Genomic DNA, 25,598 nt, shown 5'->3' on the forward strand with positions numbered 1-25,598 from the left:
CGGAAAGGACAGAATAACCTTCAAGGACAAAAACAAAGATTTTAATCAGCGAACTCCACATAGAAGTCGCTTCTTGCAATTGGTTCCACTTTACACCACTCCTTACAAAACGTCATCATAAACATGGACTAGAGGATTTAGTCCTACAACTGAAAAGAAAAAAAGAAAATAAAGAAAGAAAAAATTCTGAGATTAAATGAATGAATGCGGGAAAAAATTACAATTTGGAGTGGATGGTTGGCACTAGAAGACCATAGCCCACACCTCTGTCTAACTACAAAAAAAATCAACTGCTAAAGAACACTGAAAAAGTGTGCGGTCACACGTGGCGTATTTGCCTTGCATTTACGCAGCGTAAAAATACGCTGCAGAAAACGTTACAATGTAAGTCTATTGGAAAAATATTCTGCATTTCCCATTGGACAGTGTACAGTTTTCTGCAGCGCATTTTTACGCTGTGCAAATACAAGGCAAATACGCCACTTCTGCCCTTAATGCTTGCTCGTTGGTTCACCCTCCCTGATCCTTTCCAAATCTGATGTGGTAAAGAGCATTAATACTTGACCCGGCTCTCTGCTTCTTGCTATTTAAGCCTTTTCTATGCTACTTCTATCTTTAAAGGGAAACTAAACTTTCAACAAACTTCTGACATGTCATAGTGACATGTCAGAAGTTTTGATTGGTGGGGGTCCGAGCACTGAATCGCTAAAACAAAGCTGCAGAAGCGGTTGTGTGAGCGCTCAGCCACTTCGTTTCTGTTTGTCTTTTTCCGGAAGCCGATGTATCATAGAGACTTTCTATTGAGCCCGTACTCCGATACATTGATTTCCAGGAAAAAGCCTAACGGAAACTAAGCGGCTGAGCGCTCACACCACCGCTTCGTGTAAGCAATTGGTGGGGTCCGAGCACGGAGACATGTCAGAAGTTTGTCGAACGTTTAGTTACCCTTTAATAAAATTGCCATAATTTTATAAATTGGATACAGGGGCCACAGGCTTATTATTATTTTAGGCTCTGTTCATATCTGCTTCGGAGGCTCCGTCAGAAGCCAGTGTCGCAAATTTAGTCTTTTCTGCAGGACAAATAGCGTAGCATCCTGAAGATGCGCAAAATTTATCACAGTGGCGCACACTTATGATAAACGCCTTCTAGACACTTTTCTCTTACCTAAACTAATACTTGGTCGGCTTGGTCTTTGTTTTGCGCATTTTTCAACACAATCTAAATGCAGACAGTAATAAATCAGCCCCATTACGCTTGAAAAAAGGAGAAAGAAAACAAGAAACAGAAAACCAGCAACAAGATGGAAGGAAAAAAAATATATTATCATCAAGAATATGCCTGCGACAAACCTAAATAGGGCTTTAAAATGTGAAAAATCCACAGCACGTGAATTTATGCTGCGGGTTCACGACATATTTGTTATGGATATTTCCTATTGAAATCAATGGGGGAAGGAAAAATTCTGCAGCAAATGGAAATTGTTGCAGAAATTGCCGCAATTGTGCTGCATATTCGCAACAAATTCCGCAAGATTCTAAAAAAAATGACACTCACCTCTCATAGTGCAACGGGTCCCAGCTATTCCAGTCGTGTGAATAGGCTGCCTCCAGCGATGATGTTTCATCACATGTGAGCTCTAAACTAAAGCCAATCACAGGCTGCAATTACAGGAGGCAGCCTAGGCACACACCGGCCAGAAGAGCAAGGACGCATTGCCATGGGAGCGTCATCAGAGGTGAGTATCTTCCATTTTACGCAGCACTACGGACGAACATCCGCATACCATTTGGTGTGAATATTCGGAGAAAACAGTCGATTAAACTCTGTAATAAGAAAAAAAACATTTCTAAATCCCAACAGAACTGTGCTGAATGTTGAACTCACAAACCTCCTATTGACCAAGCTAGAAAGCAATATTAGCGTGTGGATGGCTTCAATTTATGGTACCATTCCAGCCCATCCACATCCTCCTCCTCATACACGGAATATCAGAAACAGAACAAGTGTAGTGATGAACAAGATCTCCCTCAGACAGAGCATCTGGTTCTTTGGCAAGTGACGGTGTATTGGTGTCACAGTAATTGTTGATGGTTGTTTGTCATAGGGTTAGGCCACAGATGGGTTTTCTGGCTGACAATATATCCGGGAATTTATTTCCGACTCATTCAATCATGTTCCAAAAACAAAAAAATGTAATGCTACTATGAAACAAATATGTATATTTTTCATTCTTCCTTATAGAACTGGGTTAACATCTAATAATGTTCTGGCTTCCAAAACAAACAAAAAAATCACCTTCTGTACGATTTTACAACATTTTCATTGATTCTTCTTTAAAGCCCACTTTTGCTAAACAAAAATTGGAAAAATTAAGAATGGCTACACTTAAAGGGGGCTGCCGACTAAAACCCTGAACGATTAGCGGTCATCTGTAGGCGGCTACTTGGGAAAATGTAATATTAAAACAGCATCCATTCAAGTGAATGGGCGACTACGTAAAACACGGTCACTCCGAGTCCTCCACTGCAGCAGTTGATTTTACCAGCAGCTCTCTACTCTGGTTAAAGGAGGAGGCCCTGAACGGAAAACCCATCTCTATGACATCTCTATTCCCATATCAGAACAACCCCTTTAACTCTGATAATCCATTACGCCCCCAATGTCATTCACTGGGGTTTAGGAAGCCAAGATACAGGGACTTGTATGGTGGAAAACTGTGGAGTTCGCTTTCTGTGTACCAGTCTGCGCCATAGAGTGGCACTGGCAGGAACACCAGGGATTTTCTTTCCCCAACAAAGTACAGGGTTAATGACCCAAACATGTTCTGTAAAGAAATAAAATCCCCATTGTTCCTTTCAGGTCACAGGGAGGAAGAAATACCGCAGCTTATAGCGTGAGCACCTCAGCAAACAGCTCCCCGTATCTCAGATACCAGCAGAATTTTCAAAGCCACTTTCTAAATGATTGGAGAAAACAACCTGCACAATATGTTAGGGTTAAAAGGGGAATTAGGCTTTAACGTGATACTTAGGGGGGATTTGTAAACTTTCGACACCAGTTTTATGCTCTAAATTGTGACTATTGGCCTTTTTACACACTCATCACTTTTGTTGCAAACGGCTGGCTGGGTAAAAGGGGCGGGGCACAGAGGCCTACACTGTCTTATGAAATGCCAGCTCGTTCACGAACATTGCCCTGTGTAAACAGGCCAACAATCAGCCGATGAACGAGCAGACGCTCGTCCATCGGCTGATCGTATCGTTTATGCAGCACAAAATATTATAGTTGTCGGCAGCACATCTGCATACAGGACCCACGTCTGGCCGTGTAAGAGGACCTTAAATAAATTCCCCCCTAAGTGTAGAAACCTTATAAAAAGTGCAGCTGCAGATATGCGATAAAGTGATCTGGGGGGGGGGTGTGACGACATTTTTCTGTACTTCCGATCAATAATCCCATTAACCCCATCTTGAAATGGAGATTTCGGACAGACTTTTCACATTACCCGCATGTATGGGCCTGGTATACTTTACCGTTTTACTAATAAAAATGAATCAAAACAATAAATTGGAATATAACACACAAGCTTGAGGAAGGCTCCATGAGGAGAGGAAATAAAGTACCCCTGAATTTTCACTTAATCTACAGAGTGCTGCCCATTTCTTTGCTGTGTATATATTTTTTTTTACATTTATTTATCTATGTATCTATCCCATTAAAACTGCCTTTTCTATATTGGCATTTGACTGCATATGTAAGTATAGAAGAAAACATAAAAACAGCCGACAACATCATCTGTTATCAGAAAACATGAAAACACCTAGAGCCAAGCGGAGAGACTAATTAGTGAGATTTGCGGTCGAGTGCCAATGGATCGTTTCAGACGGAACAGATACATTCAGATAACATGCCAGAACTGTGCCATTCACACAGACGACGGAGACTGATCTAAGGTCCTTCATCAAAACATGTTATTCTGCTATGTACAAGAGCAGTCTTCCATTTTTTGGTGGCCACCCTCTAGCCAAGGCAAAACTTGCCTTTAGTTGGTTTCAGGGAGTCTAAATACGGTTGCATTATATTGTCTGGATTATGGAACACCTGAACCTCCACAGGTCTACTATACCAATCTCAAATAACAGATGAACTCCATGGAGATCTAAATTCGGTTCAGTAGAATCACGGCGGGTCCGCATCTTGCAACCATAGTATGGACATTAAAAAAGGCTGCAAGACTCTTACAGAGGTCGACAATTTAACATAAACTTTAGGAATCAGTTCGCCCCCTACAGTAGCCAGTTGTATTTTTTTCTTAGTAGCCAGGCCATAACAGAAAACAATCTAAAAAGTTGGGAGCCGGCTGTAAATTTATAGGCACATTTTTTGCCTGGGTTTTGGGATTCGTTCAGTGCAGCTTTAAAGATATCAATATCGGTATCTTGAGATACCCTCAAATAGAAAGTCTATTTTAACCATGTTTTTGGACAGGCGGGCACTAACAGATGAACAATGGATGATCGCTCTAGACCTTCGTTATCTTCTTTGGGGGCAACTCTTGCAATGACGGCCAAGGATGTTAAAAACAATGCAGATTACCAAAATTATTTCTGATAGTTGTGTCACGGTTACAATGAATCGCTCTCGTAGTACGGCTCAATACATTGAGGTGGAATAAAGGGTCTTTTTACACCGTCCAATTTTGGCCGTAACAACGAGTGACTATCAACGAGACAGCCCGTTGATCGGCGCCCGTTTGCTCCTTCCACAAGAGCTATGTATGGAGACGAGCAATTGTTACTACAATCGCTTGTCCCCATACATTTCACGTTTACACAGGGATATGTGCTGCTGACAACGATAACATTTTCTGCAACAAACAACACAATCGAGTTTGCTTGTATACACAGGGCAATGATCGGGAACGAGCGTTCAGATGAATGCTTGTTGCCTGACTACTGGCCCATGTAAAAGGGCCTTTAGTTGCACGAATAAGCTATAACAAGTCTTATCTCTGGGTAGAGTTAAAATCTTGGATAGACATTTTTACTTGAAGAACCAACTCCATGGGTTCCTTATATCCTCACCTGTATGGCCTCATACACACGACCGTAGCCATGTGCACGGCCGTGATTTTCGCGTCGGCCGGGTGGCAGAGTGTCACCCGCGAGCCGCCCGCAAATCGCAGGCCGTGCACTCTGCCGCGCCCATTATTTACTATGAGCCTGGACCGCAGAATACGGCCGTAATAAAGGCTTGCCCGTTCTTTCTGTGGTCCGGGCTCCTGGGCCATGCACGGACCATGGAAACCACGGTCGTGTGAATGGCCCCATAGGAATAAATGGGGCCGCAATTCTCCCATGGATTTTCGGTGGAATTTTCGGCTGCAAAAGCACGTTCGTGTGCATGGGTCCTAAATCCGAGCTTTCCTCAAACATTTAACTGACACTTTTTTTGTTCTTCGAACACAAATGTAAATGAACTTACCAAGACGGCCTTCAGCAGGCTAGTGGTTAAACTTGTACAATACAACCACTTTATGGTCAGAACAATACGTCACAGCATGAATCCATTTACTCGAGTGCTCAGCGGAACAGTCAGAAAACAAACCGGAATGCATTTTTCTTTTAAGATCTCGCAACATGGAACAACTGTCAAAGAATTTGCTACAAGAGTCTAGGAATAAATTTTCTTCTAATGCAGCCACAACATGAAATTCCAGCTAGTGATAGTTTCGATAAAAATTTAGGACGTTACAATCTAGGTTAGAGCTCTCATGCGTATTTGATACGAGATGCCACTCTGAAGTAAATCATAGCAGGCTGTTAAGTAATTGTTAGTTCCCCCCAAAAAAAATGAGGTTCCCAAAAAACACTTAAAAGAGAATTCCACTCAAAACAAATTAATAAACTCCCCTCGTATATGGAATCTTAAGGGTTTATGATGGTTCTATATCTTCTTATCTCTGACCTACTCATGCACCCGACAATACTAGACACAACTAATGCACCCAACCACACCCAAAGGATACTGAACAATAAAAGAACGGGAAAAGGGGCTGTAATAAGAAGGGCTAGATGTGTTACGTCCTAAAGCACAATCCGAAATCTGTCATTTGGGTTCAAATATCTTTTGTATAGTATGCAGACAATATAATCTGGACCCCAGATACAGCTAACAGGGCTATAGATGCCAACAGACGTTAGTGCCTATATACTGTGCATCTATGATAACCGAACGATCATTGACTGGGGGAAATGTGTTTCATTGGTAAAAAAATAAAATAAAAATTAGACAAGGACATTTCTCTGCAGATAATTATTAATTCTATATTTACAGCCCACATTGTATATTAGCCGGGATTTAAAGCAACCCTCCGGTCCCACAACATTTTATATATGACGGGGTATTATGGCGGTATATTATCCGGAGCCCTCCAGTTGTGTTCCCCTGTCGTGGATCCACCGCTTTGGGGTCCCCTCTGTGTTGTCCCAAAATGGCCACAGCGCTTTATAGACGAAGTCTAAGACACTCCCAAAGCGGCCGATCCCTGACAGAGGGGTGCAACTGGCGGGCCTCAGGTAATATAACTCAAAAATGTCATCACATTTATAATTTTGTCCTGCGGCCAGAGGGTCTTTTTCATTTTGCAGGGCCAATGAAAAAGTTGTATTGTGATATTGGTATGACTGCGAAGAGATAATACGGGAAGTTTATTCTTTCAACCTCGACTTTAGTTTGCAGAACTAAAAACATACATAAATAAGCACCGAGCATGAAGATTTAGGAGCACTGATGCCAGGGGGATTCCAGAACACAACCACACATGCAGGGATTCTAGAAAAATGTCTCATTGAGATGCGGAGATTCAGACTAAAAGAAGACTGATACTTTTATTCAAGGAGACTGAAACTTGGGGATTTCAGAACATTGGAAAAAATCACAACACAGTTGAATGCCATTGCCTTAAAGGGAATATGTCGCCCAGCTGATTTTTATTCTTTTTTTTTTTTCTAATTAATACCAGATACTGAAACACATTTTTTTTTCTAATCCGTTTTTTTTTTGGGGTTTGTAGATTGTGTTACGCTATTTTCTGTACATGATTATGGGGGCAGCCATCCTACAAAGAGCTGCTGCGATGTTAACAGAAGTTTACAGAAATGATTTACAGCAGCCACATAGACCAAAGGAAACAATAGTCGGGAGATGACCCATTGAATCTACACGAGAGTCTTCTAGTCACGCTCCGAGACCTATGCAGAAGTCATTATTCAGGGAGGGAGACGTGTCCGTCCCATATTGTCAATGATGGATCCCGAGTTATCTATACAGAGGTGTTCTCTTTCGTTGTAATCCTGCCTGTGAGGATAATGGGATTGACTACTGAGAAGTGATTTCTACAGAACAAGTGTCGGACTATTGTGAGTCTCTGCAGCCAGTGTAAAAACTTAGACTTCAGGATTATTTTAAAATAATAACATGAAAAATTATTTAATAAAAAAACAACCTTACAAAACATGACCTATTGTTTAAATGAAGATTTTATTTTCAGACAATACATTCCCTTTAAGTTGCCACTCCCTCCAATAGTAGAGATCGTGAGACATAGGTTCCTACTACACAGCCAGTCATGGGTCATGTAAACGAGCGCTGATTAACGAGACCGCTCGTTGATTGGCGCTCATTTACCCGATCATTGGCCCTTGTAATAGGGCCTTTACACAGGTCTTAATCGCAGGCGTTACTTTAAATTATGAGGCCCAATGCAAAATCTGTAACAGTGCCCCCCACCGACCATGTGCAAATTATAAAACTGGTGTCTTTTTATGGGGCAAAATAGACTTTGGGCTTTGGTAGAAATGCAGATGTCCTCTTCTATATGGTCATTGTGATTCTAAGTGCAGGTTATGAAGGGCATTGGCATTGAGAGGTATTATGTACACAAAAGTTTACTGTCTTATAGTGAGTTGTCCGCTTAAAATAATCCCTTTTTATTAAATTGGTCGCTAAACCATAAGCGGATTATGGGATGCCCTGATGCTGGGAGCCACACGATCAGCTATGATTTGTAACGGAAAATGGCAGCAAATGTTCAATTTCCCTGTAGCGCCACCACAGGAAAAAAGTAGAATTGCACAGTTCCAATTGAAATCAATGTACTATCCAGTTATTTCTCTTCTGAAAATTTAAATCAAGGGTCTTTCATAAAGAAGCAAGAAATGATCTTCAACAAGGAATGCCTCTCCCTTTCGACCCTTTAAACACACATTACAGAAATAATTTGCGCCACAAATCGAACACCAATCAACTAGAATTTGAAGAAGAATTCCACAACTGTTGATAATGGACTTTAACCATTAAACAAACAGTTCACTATTGTCTAGCGATCTCTATATGCAGCACTTGAGAATGTGGGGCTGCCCAGAACCGCTTTGCTCTGAACGATCCACCCAATTTATTTACTAGCAAACTGGATTACGCAAGCAATGCCAAAAATAGTTTCAATAGCGAGCAAAGCCCTCGAGAGGAATGTGGCGTCAGTTCTGGCGTACATACAATTTGTGATGTCAGAATACTCAATAGAAAAGGTGAACTGTTGCGTACCTGGCCTAGAGATTATCTTTAATGAGTAACCAATTGTGAACATTTAAAAGTAAATGAAACTAAGAAATAACCAGTAATACCAGCCAGTAATTGTAAATGAGGCATACCACAAGCTCTTAAAATAAATGGTCATACAAAACGAATAAAAAAAAAAAAGATATAAAAATATCTGCCGTCTGCACTTAACACACTTTAAATGAATAAATGGAAGTATAAAATACAGAAAAAAACTAGCCACTAAATAGTGTTTGAAAAAAGAAAAAAAAAAGGATATAAAAGTTATATAGCCAATGTGGATATATCATAGGTCTCACCCACCAACATCTAGTTGAGAAGACATCTGCCCCTCTGTGTACCCCATATTGTATATTGGCATGACCACATTACTTGACACATCCTTTAATTTCTTTAGAACAAACAAGATAGCGCTCGGTTATTACAGAAAACAACTAGTAGCAAACTCTGAATGTTTAACAACATACATTTCTGACCATTAGAAGATCCTACTGTTTCCCCATACGTGACCCGATTGTCGAATCAGGCCATCTAAAATGTCTTTATGTACTATATATCATCCGATTGCTCTTGGAGGGTTCAAATAATTTATTTTTATGCTTTAAGAACATTAGCAGAATACAGAATGACACGACCGTTTTATATTCTGCTTATGGAGCAGCAGACTGCCTCTGTGCACTAAGTGGCTGTCAGGTAAGGAACAGGGAGTTTGAGCTTCCTATTGCATCCCTGTTTTATTAAAGGAAGCGATTCTAAAGAATATATATATTTATTTAATAGGGAATTACTACTTATGCTTACGCTTTCGACACAATGTCACGTTCTGAGAGCAAAACTAACGGACATGTTTATTTTATGAAGGTTACAAGATCCCAATTGAATGAGCTTTTTCATTTTTACGTTTCTTTATCCTTTTCGAGCTTGCACAGTAAATTTACACAAAGCTGTTCCGGGAAGGTTCACATGGCAAGGCCAAATGTATAATAAATCCATGCTTACAAATTCTATACAATAATACTGTGGCTGCGGTTCTCTAGGAACCAAGGATGCACACAAGAATTGCGAATGTTCAATATTTGACAGACCTTCCCAACTGGATTAACAATAAGAGCACGGGATGTATTCCGAGTTGACAGTACACACAGGCACCGCTGTTCCTTTAAGCGAGGAACATGATATAAAGCTAGTGAGCTGGGTTTGAATCACTTCAATTCACATGATTTTCCGACATCCTTTTCACATCAAATCTGCAATCAAATCTCTCGAGTCCGGTATCTGTGCCAGCCACTCAGCAGAAGACAAACTTAAATGAGCCTGAATATCATAAATAGATTTAAAAGGCTTTCAAAACCATTTCAAGGGTCCGCGGCTCTTAACATAATAGTCTTCAAACAACAAAAAATCCCTAAAGGATAGCCACAACAACCAAAACAGGACATCAATCACCGCATGCTGGGGCCGACTGACCACCCATGATTATTCTGAATGGAAAATATGACAAATCAACATGGCCTGTATCCGAAGAGGTGACACTCCCTGAATAGTACTTACCCAATGGCCTCCAGCAATTCCAGAGGTGATGATGATCTATTCATTAACGTGATAAAACAGATGTCAGGAAATAAAGATAATTTCCTTATTACAGGGTTCGCATCTTGGAAGGTCAATTCATACTCAGCCATAACCTGTGCTGAGTAATCACAGTACATGGCAAGATAGGCTACCATACTATGACTTGGACAACCAAAGGTGACCTCCTAATAGAGGTAAAGAAGGTATCGGGGCCAATTGGCAAAGATGCGGGATCTATACAGGAGGTGACTTGGTCAGACCAAACTTTCCGCTGGTTCTATATACATTTATGATATACCGCTCCAATATATTCTGCAGCTCTGAACCGCAAATATTTTCAATAACGTTGGTCTTGATTCAAGTGGGAGCTCTGAAAACTCATTTCCCTATCTGGAGGCACAGACACACACATAGGACGCCAATTAAACCTTAAAATGTTTCTCATGATGGAAAGCAGAATAACCCACATGAACATAAAAAGGGCATACTGACCCCATACCCTGGTTAGAGTCAAACCCATGGCCCCACTGCTGCAATGCAGCAGTGCTCAACACACTGAGCAGGTATACAGCCATATACATAGGGGAATGTGGGGCTGCTAACCTAAGCATTTTCTGAAAACAGAACATTTTGCGGAATCATATAAGTCAATCAAATTATTTACGCCTAGTATGCTATCAGGGCAGGGTATGCTGGGTGTTGTAGTTCCGAAACTGCAGGAGAGCCATAGGTTGGGGGCAACTGAAGTATAGGTAGCAAAATGCTCTGGCAGCCTGTGGTATACTGACACGTACAGGGGAACAACTCACACATTGTCCGCCCCACCTTATTCCTTTGTTATCAATTATCGTTTTTAATCTCGGCAATAAAGCTGGTGAACACGGTACTACATGAGGTAACCGGCCAAATGAGAAAAAATTAAGTATCCATCCTTGGAAAATCAATAGCAGAAGCAGCACGATCTTAACCTTGTCATCGCATCAAGCCGGTATAAAGGAACAGATGACATCACCCTGTATTCACCGCTGCACACACATATTAATGACATCATCGTGCCTGTAATGCAGCAGAGGAATAAGGAATTAGTACGAAGACGATGCAGATTTGTTTCATTCTTCTACCTTGGCTATGACAGATTTACCCCTACAGTCTGTGAGGGCGTGGGTGTCAAGAAAATAGTTTCTGAAAGAAATGTCTGCATGTTTTGCCAACTTGTTCATAGTGCAACAATTATCCAATCTGCGGGGAAAGACGGCTTCTCTTGGACCATTTCTTTGTTGCAGAGACTTTTGCTTGCACAAAAGCATAAGCAGGAAGGAAGCTGGGAGTTTCCAGGACTCAAAATGAAACCTTCATTACATAGACAAGTCAGAATTTCATATAAATGTTGCATTTTATGACATTAAAAAGAGGGCGAGACATTTTTGTAACGGTAACGGATAAAAAAAAATTGCTTTGTCCCGTAGGAAATTCAGAGTACAGTTTTTGCAATACAATTTAGACCTCATTAAGACCAGTGTTTAATAATCCTAAAGCAAACTCTTATTCCTATAGTGCTGATAGTTTAGTAGAACCTCAGGAGGTCCACACATTACATCTGGAATACGAAATGTTATAGCAGATCTGTCACTATAATATAATGCATTTTTTAAGGGCATCATAGGACATGGACAGGTCTGTTTTAGCATTAGCGCAAGTGGCACAAAAAATATTGAATCTGCTGTATTCCTCCTGCCCTTCATACCAGTGACTAATGGCTGCAGTGGATCTGCATATATAAACGACGGCCATTAGTTACTGGTCAGAGGTGCGGGGAGAGGTCTTAGTCATGGAAACACATTTTGTAAATGAAGCATCTCTGGTGATTCAGGACTGAGCAAAACATTTTTTTTGCCAGTATGTTAAACATTCCACCATAATCAAAAATGCGACTTGACGATTATCGGATGTAATGGGCCCATTCTGTACGTCTGGCATGCCGCATCTCATGTTGGATTACAGAAATACTCTCCCCTAGAGTAATTGCTTCTAGTGGAAAATATGGTGACCCCCATTTGGGTACCATACTTTCTATGGGTTCATAATGCAGCTGTACAAGATCCATAGACAAGGATTTAACCTTGAGCCCTTTTCTTCACCTTTCAAGAAACACTGTTCTGGCTACCAACATAGCGCCAACATATCAAGCAGCACTGTACACAGATTGCGAGCCCCAAGGACTGACGCGATTTACTCTCCCTATCTCATGCATACGTTTAACTAGAGTCAATTTGATAGGAAGCCCATTATACTACCAGTATGTTTTTGTATTGAAGTCAATGTAGACATGCTGGGATAGAACATACAACCACCATACATTTCTTGCCATGATCAGACTTGGGTCAGCATAGCTGCCAGGTAACATCTCTGATGCCCAATACTGAATACTAGTTCTTGTGTCTCAACAACTTAAGAAAAAAAAAATATATTGTGACTTACTTGATAGGATCCCTTTAAGTGTAGATCACGGCTTAGAAGTCTAAAATTCTATATATCATTGTAGACATAAATGTATTTGTATTGTATATGTAGCATGTACCTATATCCATGAGTTAATACTTGTCCGGTTTTGCACAACCCAAAAATAACTGGGTAATACTGCTGGTCAGACGACTGTAGGTCTTATTACACCCGGTCTCTTCTGATGAAGATAGCCTCAAGCCCCGTTCAACAAGGGCCGTCACAGATTATCTTTTGAATTTCTCCTCCTGAATAATAAGGGATCCTTAGTCTGAGTGGCATTTTATGGGGCAAGATATCCATTGTATACACGGAGACGTACTTCCATATTGTGCCTATGTTGTAGTGTTTATGGACAAATTTATGCATTATAAAAAATAAAAGCATTCTTAGGCCTTGTACGCATCATGTTTCAGCCTTAAATTTGGTGTATAAAGCTCAAGGGGCACAGGGTATATACGGAATGTATCCATAGGGCTTCATTCCCAGACAAAGACCAAAAGGGTGTCCTTTTGGCCTTTGTCGAGCTGGTATAGGCCGGTATGCCTTCTTTTTTTGCTGTACAGAAAATAGTTGTCTGCTACACTTTTCTATGCAGAGGCATATCGCAAAAAAAAATAATTGTGTGGTATACATTATTTATTTATTTGACATGGGAGCTTACCGGTGACATGCCACTGAACGCCTATACAGTAGCATACTTCAGAGGTATAAGTCTGGCAATATTCCCGACGTATGGCTCAGACGCCTTATTCAAGTCATAGAAAGATCCCTAAAGTTATCGTTGGAATCATTTTAGAGTAAAAATTTCCAGATTCTGGGCATCTAAAGATGTGATAAAGATGTGATAGTAATTTTGCCCTAAAGCAACACCAAGTAGATAAAAAAAATCTATTATGCATGAACCTGTAAGTTTCCAGAATGAAGGCTAGGTAGATTCTCAATGGAAAGGATCGGCAAATTGCTCATTCAGAGAAGATTGTTCCATAATTTATATGCTGGTACAATACAAGTAATTGATAACTAATAATGTAGTACTGAGCTGTAAGTGCATCTTTGCCAAAATAATAACACTTTACATGTCCTCATAAGACGACTCTTCTCTTTTTCTGTATAGGATCTCATGTCTGAGCTCCAAGGCTGGAGACAGGCACTTACAACAATTATCAGCCATTGTGGAGCCTACGGGCAACGGTCTTTGGTCATCCAGTCAATAAACAAGTATTGAAGTATATAGAAATACGTCCTGCACTCTTCTTCCTCCTCTTATAGTCTGCCATTCGTGTATATGTTACTCCCATAGTAAAGGGGTTGTATTAGATTAGAAACAAGGCGCTGTTTTTTTTTCTAAGGGTGGATTTACATGTGGCAGATTTTGGTTGCAGAACTTTCTGCGACTGTCCCATTCATCTGAAAGTAAATTTCAGAAATCCATGTGCTTGCCACCAAACCAACAGGATTCAGATAAATGGAACATATTTCTATTCACAGAAATTTAACAAACCGCGCCGCTCTTGTCTATGAGACGTGTCTGGTATTGCACCTTAGTTCCAGTGACTTGAATAGGGATAGAACCCATGGACTATAGTGGCGCGGTTTCTGGAAAGGAAAAAAAAAAAAACTGGAACCTTTTTTTCTAATCCTGTAAAACACTCTAAGTCTGGGTTCACACGACCTATTTTCAGACGTAAACGAGGCGTATTATGCCTCGTTTTACGTCTGAAAATAGGGCTAGAATACGTCGGCAAACATCTGCCCATTCATTTGAATGGGTTTGTCGATGTATTGTGCAGACGACCTGTAATTTACACGTCGTCGTTTGACAGCTGTCAAACGACGACGCGTAAATTGAATGCCTCGGCAAAGAAGTGCAGGGCACTTCTTTGCCACGTAATTTGAGCTGTTCTTCATTGAACTCAATGAAGTGCAGCTAAAGATATACGAGCGTCACAGACGCCTCGTATATTACGAGGAGGAGCATTTACGGCTGAAACGACGCATCTGTTTTTTTCTGAAAACAGGCTGTCATTTCAGCCGTAAAAGCCAGCTAGCGTGAACATACCCTTACATTGCCCACACGCACACTGGGAGACAGCAATACTAACGCCTCTTCTTAGGATTTCCATTCATTTAAAAAGACGACAAAAAAGGTAAAGAACAACCTATAGAACGAGACATTCAATACGTACAAGAGACATCATAGTCTAAGTCCTCCACCTTAAGGTAAAGCTACCCTTTGTAAAAGTGATGTTTCCATTATAAGCGATGCCATATCGCAAGAATATGCCATAATTTCATGTTCGGTGGGCATCCGACCTCTGGGATTACGTCAATCATCCACTGTGCAGGGAACTGCAATACCAATCCATTTAAATTCTTTTCATTCTGAGGATTGGTGGGGTCCCGGCAGTCTGACCTCTACTGATCATCAAGTTATGGCATATCCTAGTTGCATGCCATCACTTGTAATAGTGGGAAGACCCCTTAAAAGAGGATATTAGAATATTGTATGAAGAGCAATTTTGTAATCCCTTGTTACTATTAACGCTCCCTATCCGAGCAGGGATTGCCCTGCAGGAGTAGTCAGCGGAATTAAGGTGACCATACACCTTCAATAGTGGTCGGCCGAACAGCTGTTCCTCCTGACCTTCCCATTTGCACTCAATTCGGCCAAGCATGTATGTGTTCTCAATGGGGAGAAGGGTATGAGTCATTGCCAGGCACCTCTGTAGGCGGCTAATCTCAATTGAGAACAAAAGATTGGGCATGTTGAAATTCAATATGCCTGATCCTTTTATTTTTTCCAACATCTGCCAAATGAACGTCGGGCAAACATCTATTACACATTAAATGATCGGTCAGTTGGCGGGTTCAGCGAACATTAGTCTAATGTGTATGGCCACCTTTAGATCTCCTGCAGAACAAGGGCGGGGAGTGTGCCCTTCAAGTAATTATTAGACTGCTCTTCTAAAGGCAACACAATATTGGAACTCTCGTGGATACAATCTCCAATAAAATCTAAAGACAAACAGATCAGGGCTGATTTCATAGGAAGCGAAGAAGCCTAACAGCAAGGTAGTCCTTAGGTTGATCGGAGTCATGTGCAGTACTTTCTATTGATGTCTCCGCTTTATGGTGTACCATATAGTGCCCAAGTAATGCAATCATACAGTGCTGAAATAACATTGCGGCAAGTGTCTTCAAATAACACTGCCATACAGTTGCCTAACGCTTTCCAATCAATCAAGTAGGCAATGTAGCTGCATCTTGTGCAGTTCCCTGTTCATAGCTGTGGGCAAGGAGTGCGGAACTGGGGTGCAAGTTCTGGCTTCCCAGGCTACAAGGCCCAATGGCGCCCCCTTTAGTAGTGACATGGACATGTGATGCACCTTGTGCTATCATACAGGTCGTGCACCCCTATGGCTGGCCAGGTCTATAAGTATGTTTTGGAGGGAGGAGACCCAAGAGAACATGGATGGACTTGAACTCTGGTCCTGCATTTCGGTAATATTACCAAGTGCGCCACCTGTGTGCTTCACATACAATATGTCCTGTCTCACAGATTAGCGCAGTCTGGCAGTCGTCCATATAAATTACTTTTTATTTCGCATACATTGCTCCTAGAAGACATTTTTCACATAGAAAAAGAAACGTATTACAGGTGCATTTTTCGCTGCCAAGTAGCTCTTATTTCTGGAATTATTTACAAAACCCTTGCGTCCGTTTCTGAATAGATGCCAAGGCAGTTTCACCAGTGACACTATATAAAATCTGTTACATCTGTAATCCTTCAATTAAAAAGGATTGCCAGGAACGAGACAGTCTCTTTATCAGAAAACCTGATTAGTCATTATTTTGTTCCTGCCGTCCTGCAGCGCGCACATGCAGACACTATTGAACACAATAGATTTATAATAAAGCTGGTAATAGTCCTTTCACACCGGCACATTTTGGCCGCAACAACAAGCGCCGATCAACGACACAGCTCATTGATCGGTGATCGTCTCATTACTACGATCGCCCGATACATTTCTATTATGTCGGCAGCACATCTTCCGGTTTACATAGGGAGATGTGCTGCCGACAACGATAATATTTTCTGCTGCAGAAATTATACGATCAGCCGATGAACGAGGGTTTGCACAGGGCAATGACCAGGAACGAGCGTTTCGTGAATGCTCGTTAACCCGATAATTAGATCGTATAAAAGGGCCTTTACACTCTATCCAAACAGACAATGCACATATAATCTGCAATTCTAGAGACTTTGAATCTGTACAGTAATACTTCCGATAATCTGGAATGTTGGGGCTGGTACAGCGAGCTGGATTATCAAAATACCAGAATGGAAGTTGCACAGATGCAAACATTTCAACAAGCGTTGAAAAGACCTGGTATTTAAAGGGGTTTTCCAGGACTTTGATATGAATGGTCTATCCATTGACTAGGCCATTAATATCAGTGGAGGCCTGATTCCTAGCACCACACCCATCCGCTGAGTGAAGGGCCCGCGGCAAGTGAATAGGAATGAGCTGCAATATCTCACAAGCGCCACAGCCCCTTTAGCCAGTTGATTGGTGGGAGTGCCAAGAGTTGGACCCCAACGAGTCCTTCGTTCTTTACAGGCACAGCGCCATACATTTTGTAGTGGCTGTGCTTGGTATTGCAGCTCAGGCTCATTCATTTGAATGGGAGGGATGTGCAGAGAACTGAAGTACCAGACACAGCCATTACAAAATGTGTAGAGTGCAGAGAATGCACAAGAATACCCAGGGACTTTCCACTTCTTCATATTGTGCATTTCAAGTAAGATATGTACCACTGCTTAAAAAATTTCAAATGATATTAGAAAAATACGGTTGCCCTATTCCAAGTGAATTTAACTCAGTTGAAAGTCCAGACACAGCCCATGGACAAGAGTTGTGAGGTTTTGATTAAAAAAAAAAAAAGCATACCCTTTTTGCAGTATTGAGGCTCGACTCCACTGAATTGAATAGAGATGAGCTGCAATACCACACACAACCTGCGGACAGGTGTGGCACTGATTTCGGAAGACAGCAGCCATGTTTTTCTAATCCTGCAGCAATTCCAGGAATAACATTATATAAGGGAGTAGCTACTTATACAATTTCTTGATGTATTGATCAAATTTCTACGAAAGCAACCCAGCTTTCCTAGGATATGCTCAGCCCCTTGTTAACTACAACATCAATGGGGATTTACCAATAGTATTGAAAAAATAAATTTAAAAAGTTGCAGAAAATGGCGCAAATTGATCATTATAGCACACGTGGCATAATATATTTTGAAATTTAGTTAGGCAAACCCAAAAACGTTGCACGTCTTTTAAGAAATTTGTTGTATCGTACGACTCCTCTTAGCCATGACCCTTGCTCAACTGTTGAGGTTGGTGTAAAAATGATCAAAAGCATATAATAAAATTTGGTGTACGCCATGGACTCCATTTGGACGAATTTTTTGGGGTAAATCTCACTCTATGATTTGACAGGATTGAACATTTGCTTGTATCTGGAACAGCTAAGTAAAAACAAGCATAACTATAACTCCGCCTAATAGATTTTTATTATTATAGTTTTACTTATTTTTTAGGGATTATTCCAGTTACAGACAAATATAAAGAAACGTACAAATTCCAAGACTCTAAACATGACACATAACGCACATTAGCCAGATTTCTAAAAACGACTTCATAAATTTTTTCACAGTCAATGACAAAGACTTCCTTTCACAGTCTAGAAGAAACAGTAGGAACCTTCACAGTAAAGAAAAAAAATGGAAAAAAATCAAACATGTAACATCGTATCTACCCACGATGTCGTAAATCATTGTCACTAGCGGCTCTGTACATCAACGTGCATCTGAGTATAAGCAAGTATCTGAGAAACTGATGATCCTTTCCCTGCTTCACAAGGCAAATTAGAAAAGAAAAAAAAAATGAAAAAAAAATCTTGTTCCGGGAAGGGCTGCGTATGAGAACATTTTAGCCTGGTCCTATGGGAATTCTACAAGCAATTCTCTGTACACTGCAGGTCTTCTTGACCGGAACGACTTCCATGATCTGCACTGGGTGGGAACTCCAGCTGCTTTGAAGAGGGATTTCCAACATCTGTTCCACAATTACACAACATAAGACAGAACAGGGCTGTGGAGTCAAACCTTTGGCCACATTTTTTTCCTTGCCAAATAGGACAGATTTTCAAAATAATTCAAAAATATATTAGAAAAATAATCCATTATTGCACACATATCAAAATTAAAACAAAATGGAAACCCACATTTCCCGATATGCAGATCACATCTGGCATTTCAAATCGCTACATGATTAAACCATTTTCTCTGGCCTAATAGTTATTATTTTTGGGGCAATTGTATGAAATGCACTGGAAATTACTCCACCGGATACAAGGACATTCATTTGGGGACATGTAACGTTGCACTTATGCTGCTGAAGTTAAATACTGCACGGAAAGTTAAAAAGTGTTTAAAAAATTATTTTGTTTTAAATTAATTGCAGGACAGAATTAGTTTTTTATTATAATATATATATATATATATATATACATACTTATTTTTTATTAATGGTGTTTATATTTTAGGCTATGTTCACATCACGTTTTTCCCTACATTTGGCGTATGGCTGTGACGAATGCGTTACAGTGGCAGCCGTCACCCATAGATTATAATGGTATCCGCTTAACGGACACGCATGAAAAAGGAGTCATCAGAGTTCATGTTGTATCCATTAAACGAATACCATTCTAGTCTATGAGTGATGGATGCCACTATTAGGCAGCCGTTTAACGTATCCACCACCTATAGGCTATAATGGCATCCGTTTAACGGACACATCATAAAAGCTATTGAAAAGCTTATTTCGTGTTTGTATAACGGATAACATACAGTGGCAATCCAGCACCAATAGGCTACCATGTAAATAAAATAAACAAAAGCAAAAAGGACACTCTTTTGGCATCCATCTGAGAAAGGAAACCTATAGACATGTTTATCCTGTACATCGGGGTGTAAGGCCAAAACAAACGTGATGTGTACAGGGCCTAAGAAGGGACTGCTCAGTGACCAAATAACATTTGTACCCACAGCACAGTGGGCGTGGCTTAGCAAGAAATGAGGTGTGGTCTAGCAAAAAGGGGTGGATCCCAAAAATGCAGTAAAATTTTGGTGCAAAAGAAAAAGAATAAAAATGGCGTCTACTAAGTCAACCAAGAGATGGTATAAGGAAGCGAAAAGTGTCTAACCTGTCTATCTAGATGCGCCAAAATTACCATACAGCGTGAACCACTGTGATAAATTTGGACATGGTCTAATAAATCGGACAAGTCTGAACATTTTTCGTTTTAGGACTGTATGGAAAGGAGGGATGAGACTACGGAGATCATAAATATTTTTTGCACTAGAACATTTATCGAGTAGAATGGAAGCCACGATCTCTGACATTTTTTAGATAATTTAGAAATTCTTCATATTAAAACTACAGTCTTATAAAACGTACACATTTCAGTATTACCATTTTTTTTTTTTTTTTAAACCATGAAATATCTTTCATGCAAGGCTTACTTTCCTGCAGGATGCCACTAATAATACTGTCTGACGTGGAACATCCGCACACTGTAAATATCCCTAAAAGCTCTTATCTGTTTAACACATATGTCAGGGTCCTGCCCTGAGTATTTCCTGCTCCCTGCCTCTTTAAATGTTATGGTTTCAGTGTTACAAATCATTTTTATTCTCTGCTGCCCCAGGTTACCATAGGAACTACAAATTGCATGGGGCACTGGGGAGGCATCCGTTCTAACTTCCCGGGAATTTAATATTTCAAATACACAAAGCGGAGCAAACTATCGGATGACTATTCTGTATGGCTTTTACACAAATTACATGAAGGGCCATAAGGCCATGAAAATAAAATAAAAATCTGAACCAAAAATTGTTCCATTAGTCGTCTCTACTACATGAAATTCTAAAAAATGTTAAAATAAAAACATTTATTACTCTTTTATTTATATCACCCCAACATGTTCCATAATGATATGTACAATATATATCCAGTCACAAGCGAACATTTCAATACATATATTTTTATTGTGCATAAAAAAAAAAAATAGGATAAATAAAATTACACATACTCTAATAAATATATATATATTTTATAATAAATACATAAGCAAAATTGGTCAGCACATTCCAGCAAATAAATAAAAAAAACGCGTACAGGTGCAAGTACGCCCAAACAATAAATACAAAAAAACAAACAAACGTGTGTATAATAATAATTATTTTTTTATGCACAATAAATTTATATATATTACTTTAAATGCAAAAATAGTTTGTGGAAAAATGGGATTATAAATCAGACGGAGAATTTACCTTTTCTTGACATACTAAATAAATGTATAATTTACCTTGACAAGAGTGATTTTTTTTTTTTTATTATTTAAAATATATATATATTTTGCTGTGTCGTGAAGTGCAAATAATCATCTTAAAAATCTAAATAGGACCACAAATACATTTTTTAAACCACCTTGTTAGATTGCTAACATTTATTTCATGTTGTCTAACCACATATTCTGCAGAGCTGCAAACAAAAAAACAATAAAATAAAAATAAAAAAAAATAAAAAAAATATATATATATATTTTTATTTTTTTTAAAGACAACCTCTTGTTTAGCCGTAATGGCTATTGCTATGTCATCATTCACAACAAGAACACTTCCAGTAGACCTAGAGAGCATAAAGATAACCATTTCCATGCGGAACTGTGTGTAAACAGAAAATTCTTCAAAGAGGGACACACAAGTGGTGGGGGCGTTAAGACTTAGTGCATCAGTTTCTAACAAGGCCAAACAGTAGGAGATACTGCAAAATTCCTCGCGTGTGGTAACGCCCAGTTAATCTGCTTGAAAGCCGGGCTAAAAAAAACACAACATAAAATCCTATCTATTCAACCAACAGTAGAACTATAGAATAAAAGCTCCAAAAATATATTCTATTATCAAGAAATAAATATAAGAAATGCAAAGGGAATTTTAGACTCTAAAGCCCCATGCACACGAACGTAAAAAATCTTCGTAGTTGCGCACCGTAATACGGTCTGCAATTACGGACCTGTTCGGTTCTATTGGCCGCGGATACCTTTTTGTATCGATACGGATAGGTGTCCGTGCCGTAGAACTGTACTGCAAAAGATAGAACATGTTCTATCTTTTGCGTTTTTTACTTTGTATAGGAGCACGGCCCAAAAATGCAGCCCGCGGCCGTCGGCTGGCTGTGCCCACAATCGCAGGGCCGTGATTACGGGCACGGCCGGGTGCATGAGGCCTCAAGCAGGATTTTTTTTTTCGCTGTTATTTTGCAACCTAGGCTTGCTTACCTTTTTATCGCCTCTTTTGAACCCTCCCCACCCCCCAACATGGGGTCAGCAACTAAGCAAACAGATTACAAAGCAAAGAAATCCAATGTAACATTGGATGTTTGCAGGGCGACAAAAGAGTTAGGGATGTTTTAGTAAAAACAGATGGAGCTGACCTTATTCCTCATGATTGCAGAAGTTTTAGATCCCACAAAGCCCTAATTGGATTTCCTGTAAATCACACAGCTATGAATGTCAAATGTGATGGATTTGGAGTATGAAGAGCCCTGTAATTCTGTTCATGTATAAATGTTTACTGCCAAACAATTTTTCCCGCCAGTCCTCCCTTCTGGGATGGGATTAGGGACATTGAATATTTTGGAGTACAGTGGTTGCTTCATTTACAGCTGGGACACTGACTAGGAGGTGCGGTGGGAGTAGTCGTCTTTCCCGGTCACCCTGGATATAACCCCATGAAATACTGTCGATTTCCACACCCTTTTGGGCAATTCACAGAATGGGATGTGTGGGACATGTAACTGCGACTACATATGGTACATTCTTGAAAAATCCCAATGACAGAGTGAATTGATCAGGACATGGTAATAAAACTTTTTCTCTCTTTTTTAAATTTACATCCTAATATATATATATATGTGGAACACTGCAGAAAATTGTTATAGGATTCACCAAAAGCACGTTAACATACGTTTCTTATATTTACAGTGTACTTGCCAGTCTAATACATAAAAATAAAAAAATTCAATGGGGAAGTTTTTTTCCCCGGATGGATCCAAACATACACCTTATGCCACACATTTGGCCCCAATGATTTCTATTGTAAAACAAAAAGGTTCTACAGAATATACATTTTCTTTGAGGTGTGAAATAAGGTAGAAGATATGCTATCCAGTTCCTTAAAAGAAAAACCAGACAAACAAAACTTTTGCCAAAATGATACTTATTTTGGCACACGTTTCCCTGCAAAGATCTTAATTTACTGCGGAATTCTTCAAAATATTCTAATGTCCCATAGACAAAGTACTAAAACACTGACAACTTTTGGATATACACTTTATCAACTACTGGAAATTCACTACTAGGACCGGTTTGGGACCATAAATACATTATTATTATTAAGGCCAGGTTTACACAGTGAAGTTTTTGATGGATTTTTGCCCAAAGTAAGGAGTAGATCCTGAAGAGTGGATGGAAAAGTATCAAAGAAAGAGGTGGATATATATATTAAAAAAAAAGAAAAAAATTGTCTGTGTGATCTATAAGTCAAAAAATAAATTCTATGGCCAACTTGGCCACCAGTAATATGACAAGGAGGAAGTAACCGCTACTCCAACTCTTATAGGATAAAAAAAATGCTGAGCAGAAAAAAAAAAATTACATAAAGATTAAATATTGCCTTTTACATAAAAATAATGTATTAGAACATTTTGGCAAGTGTGTTTTATCTCAATAGATGGCATAAACTTTAATTAAATTCTCCACAATTATTTAAGATTTATGTTTAATTAAAGAGGTGCAGCGCTTAAAATAAAAACTTGATTCAAATCAAAAAAGTTTTCTCTTTTTTATGCCACAGATTTCAAATTAAAAGCAAAAATAGACTTTAAATTAAATTGAAAAAAAATTCTCATAAAAATTCTCCAATATTGCTGACCTGTAAAGTAAGAACAGATACTTTAGCCAATGTGGCCCATTAAATATATTTCCATGTCAGTATTCCTATCTTTTTGTTTCTTTCTTTAACTAAAATAGATTTAAACATATGTTCCTATCAATAAGGAAGACAGGAAATCCTACAGAATAGAAAGGACTTCAGGGGTCAAAAAGTCTTTGGCAATGAAGTGCCTTCCAGGAAAGGATAATGTCTGTTCCCATCACAATCTGCATTCTGAGACTTAAGACACAGCTTTAACTACAGTCTGTCATGTATAACAGTGGATAAAAAAAAATAAAATAAAAAAAAAAGTATTTTTTATTTTATTTTAATAAAATAAATTTTTTTTACATTTCCCAAAAAGTCCAACGGATTAAACCTCATAAATATAAAATACATAAAGTTATTTACCAGCTTTATAAAATTCTAAAAAAAAATATATTTTTTTAATTGAATAAGCGAAACGGTATTATTATTTAGTTAAGCTAAAATGTTTAATACCTCTGGAGCAAGCTCAGCACCTGTCATCACAGGACACCTTATCCATCCAGCATGCATTATCCAAAGCGGTCACATGAAACTAGACAAAAAGACCAATATATTACAGTTATAAAGCAACCCGATACCTTCTGATGGACCTGCATCACACAATGCAAAGAGAGTCCACCCGCTAATGCATTCCCATTAATATTTGATAGGCAGCCCTCTAAAATACGACAATACTTTTCTACCACACAGAATTGAGCAGATATTTTATTATTCCGTTTTGTATTTTTGAGACAATACTGTTTTATTACGCTCTTAGGCCTTATTCACACCAAAGTGTCCGTTTTGCGCGCGCAAAAAACGCTGCGTTTTGCGCGCGTAAAAGTTCTGTGTGGCATGAGTATTTGGTGCGTGCCTGCATGATATCCGTGCATATGGCAGCGTGATGACACTCTGTTTTTATGTTTACAAACATAAAAGCAGGAGGTGCTTTTCTTTTTTCATTCATTTATTTTACTACTGTAGCGCGAATCACGCTCGGCAACACGGCCAAGTATAGGACATGTCGTGTGTTTTACGCAGCGCACATACGGTGCGTGAAAATCCCGGACTGTCTGAACAGCCCCATTCACTAACCTAGGTCCGTGAGACGTGGGTGATTTCCACGCGCGTATCACGGACGTAATACACGTCCATGTGAATAAGGCCTTAAGGTAGTATGGCTTTGATTTAAACAGTAACCTATAAGAAGCAGTCACAAGAGGCCTCACCATTATTCCCAGGCTATGTACACAGGGCAAAGCTGTCACTTCTCCCTCCCTGAATGATGAAACTCATGCACAGAGAGCTCTAAAATAAACTAGAATGTAACATTTACCTTTAGTACATCTAGAGCTATTTAATGATGTTTAGATACACATTAGATCCTCATCATTATTCTGTATGTACAAGCAATGATCATGGCCACGGAAACAACCACGGTGGAATTTTTATTTTATTTTTTCATTTACGTTATATTCTGATGTTGTCTGTTTATGTTCCCTCTGAAGTAAAGTGCTGCGTAATATGTTGGCGCTATATAAAGATTATTATTACTTTAGCAATATCTATCTTGGCTTTTACATATAAAATCGAGTTATCCCAGAATCCCTCATCTCTAAATAAAAATCCAATACAATGACCGACCATAAGAAAAAATATGGACTAGACGGAGGATGGCCATTGGTTAGGTCAGGGACTGTGGGGATAAGCCGATGTGCATTGCTATTTGCTCATTCGTTAACTTTTTTCAAAGGGGTCCCTTTTTTTTTTGCCTTTCTTTTGCTCTTCTCTTTTAACTTGGTGTATACTGT

At 39.4% G+C, this 25,598-nt stretch overlaps 1 protein-coding gene across 6 annotated transcripts in view; it reads right to left on the reverse strand.

Annotated features, from left to right (window-relative positions):
- The window catches only part of RBMS1 (RNA binding motif single stranded interacting protein 1), a 250,638-nt gene that overhangs the window by 100,220 nt on the left and 124,820 nt on the right, over positions 1 to 25,598 (reverse strand). The window contains exon 2 of one of the 6 annotated variants that reach the window (XM_075829360.1): positions 24,262 to 24,340. The exons of the other annotated variants lie outside the window; for them this stretch is intronic. Coding sequence (XP_075685475.1) covers positions 24,262 to 24,318 — 57 coding nt within the window. The 5' untranslated portion in view covers positions 24,319 to 24,340. The remainder of the gene's footprint in view (positions 1 to 24,261; positions 24,341 to 25,598) is intronic. 6 annotated transcript variants of the gene reach the window in all.

The sequence above is a fragment of the Rhinoderma darwinii genome, chromosome 6 (genome assembly GCF_050947455.1).
Source record: "Rhinoderma darwinii isolate aRhiDar2 chromosome 6, aRhiDar2.hap1, whole genome shotgun sequence".
Lineage (NCBI taxonomy): Eukaryota > Metazoa > Chordata > Amphibia > Anura > Rhinodermatidae > Rhinoderma > Rhinoderma darwinii.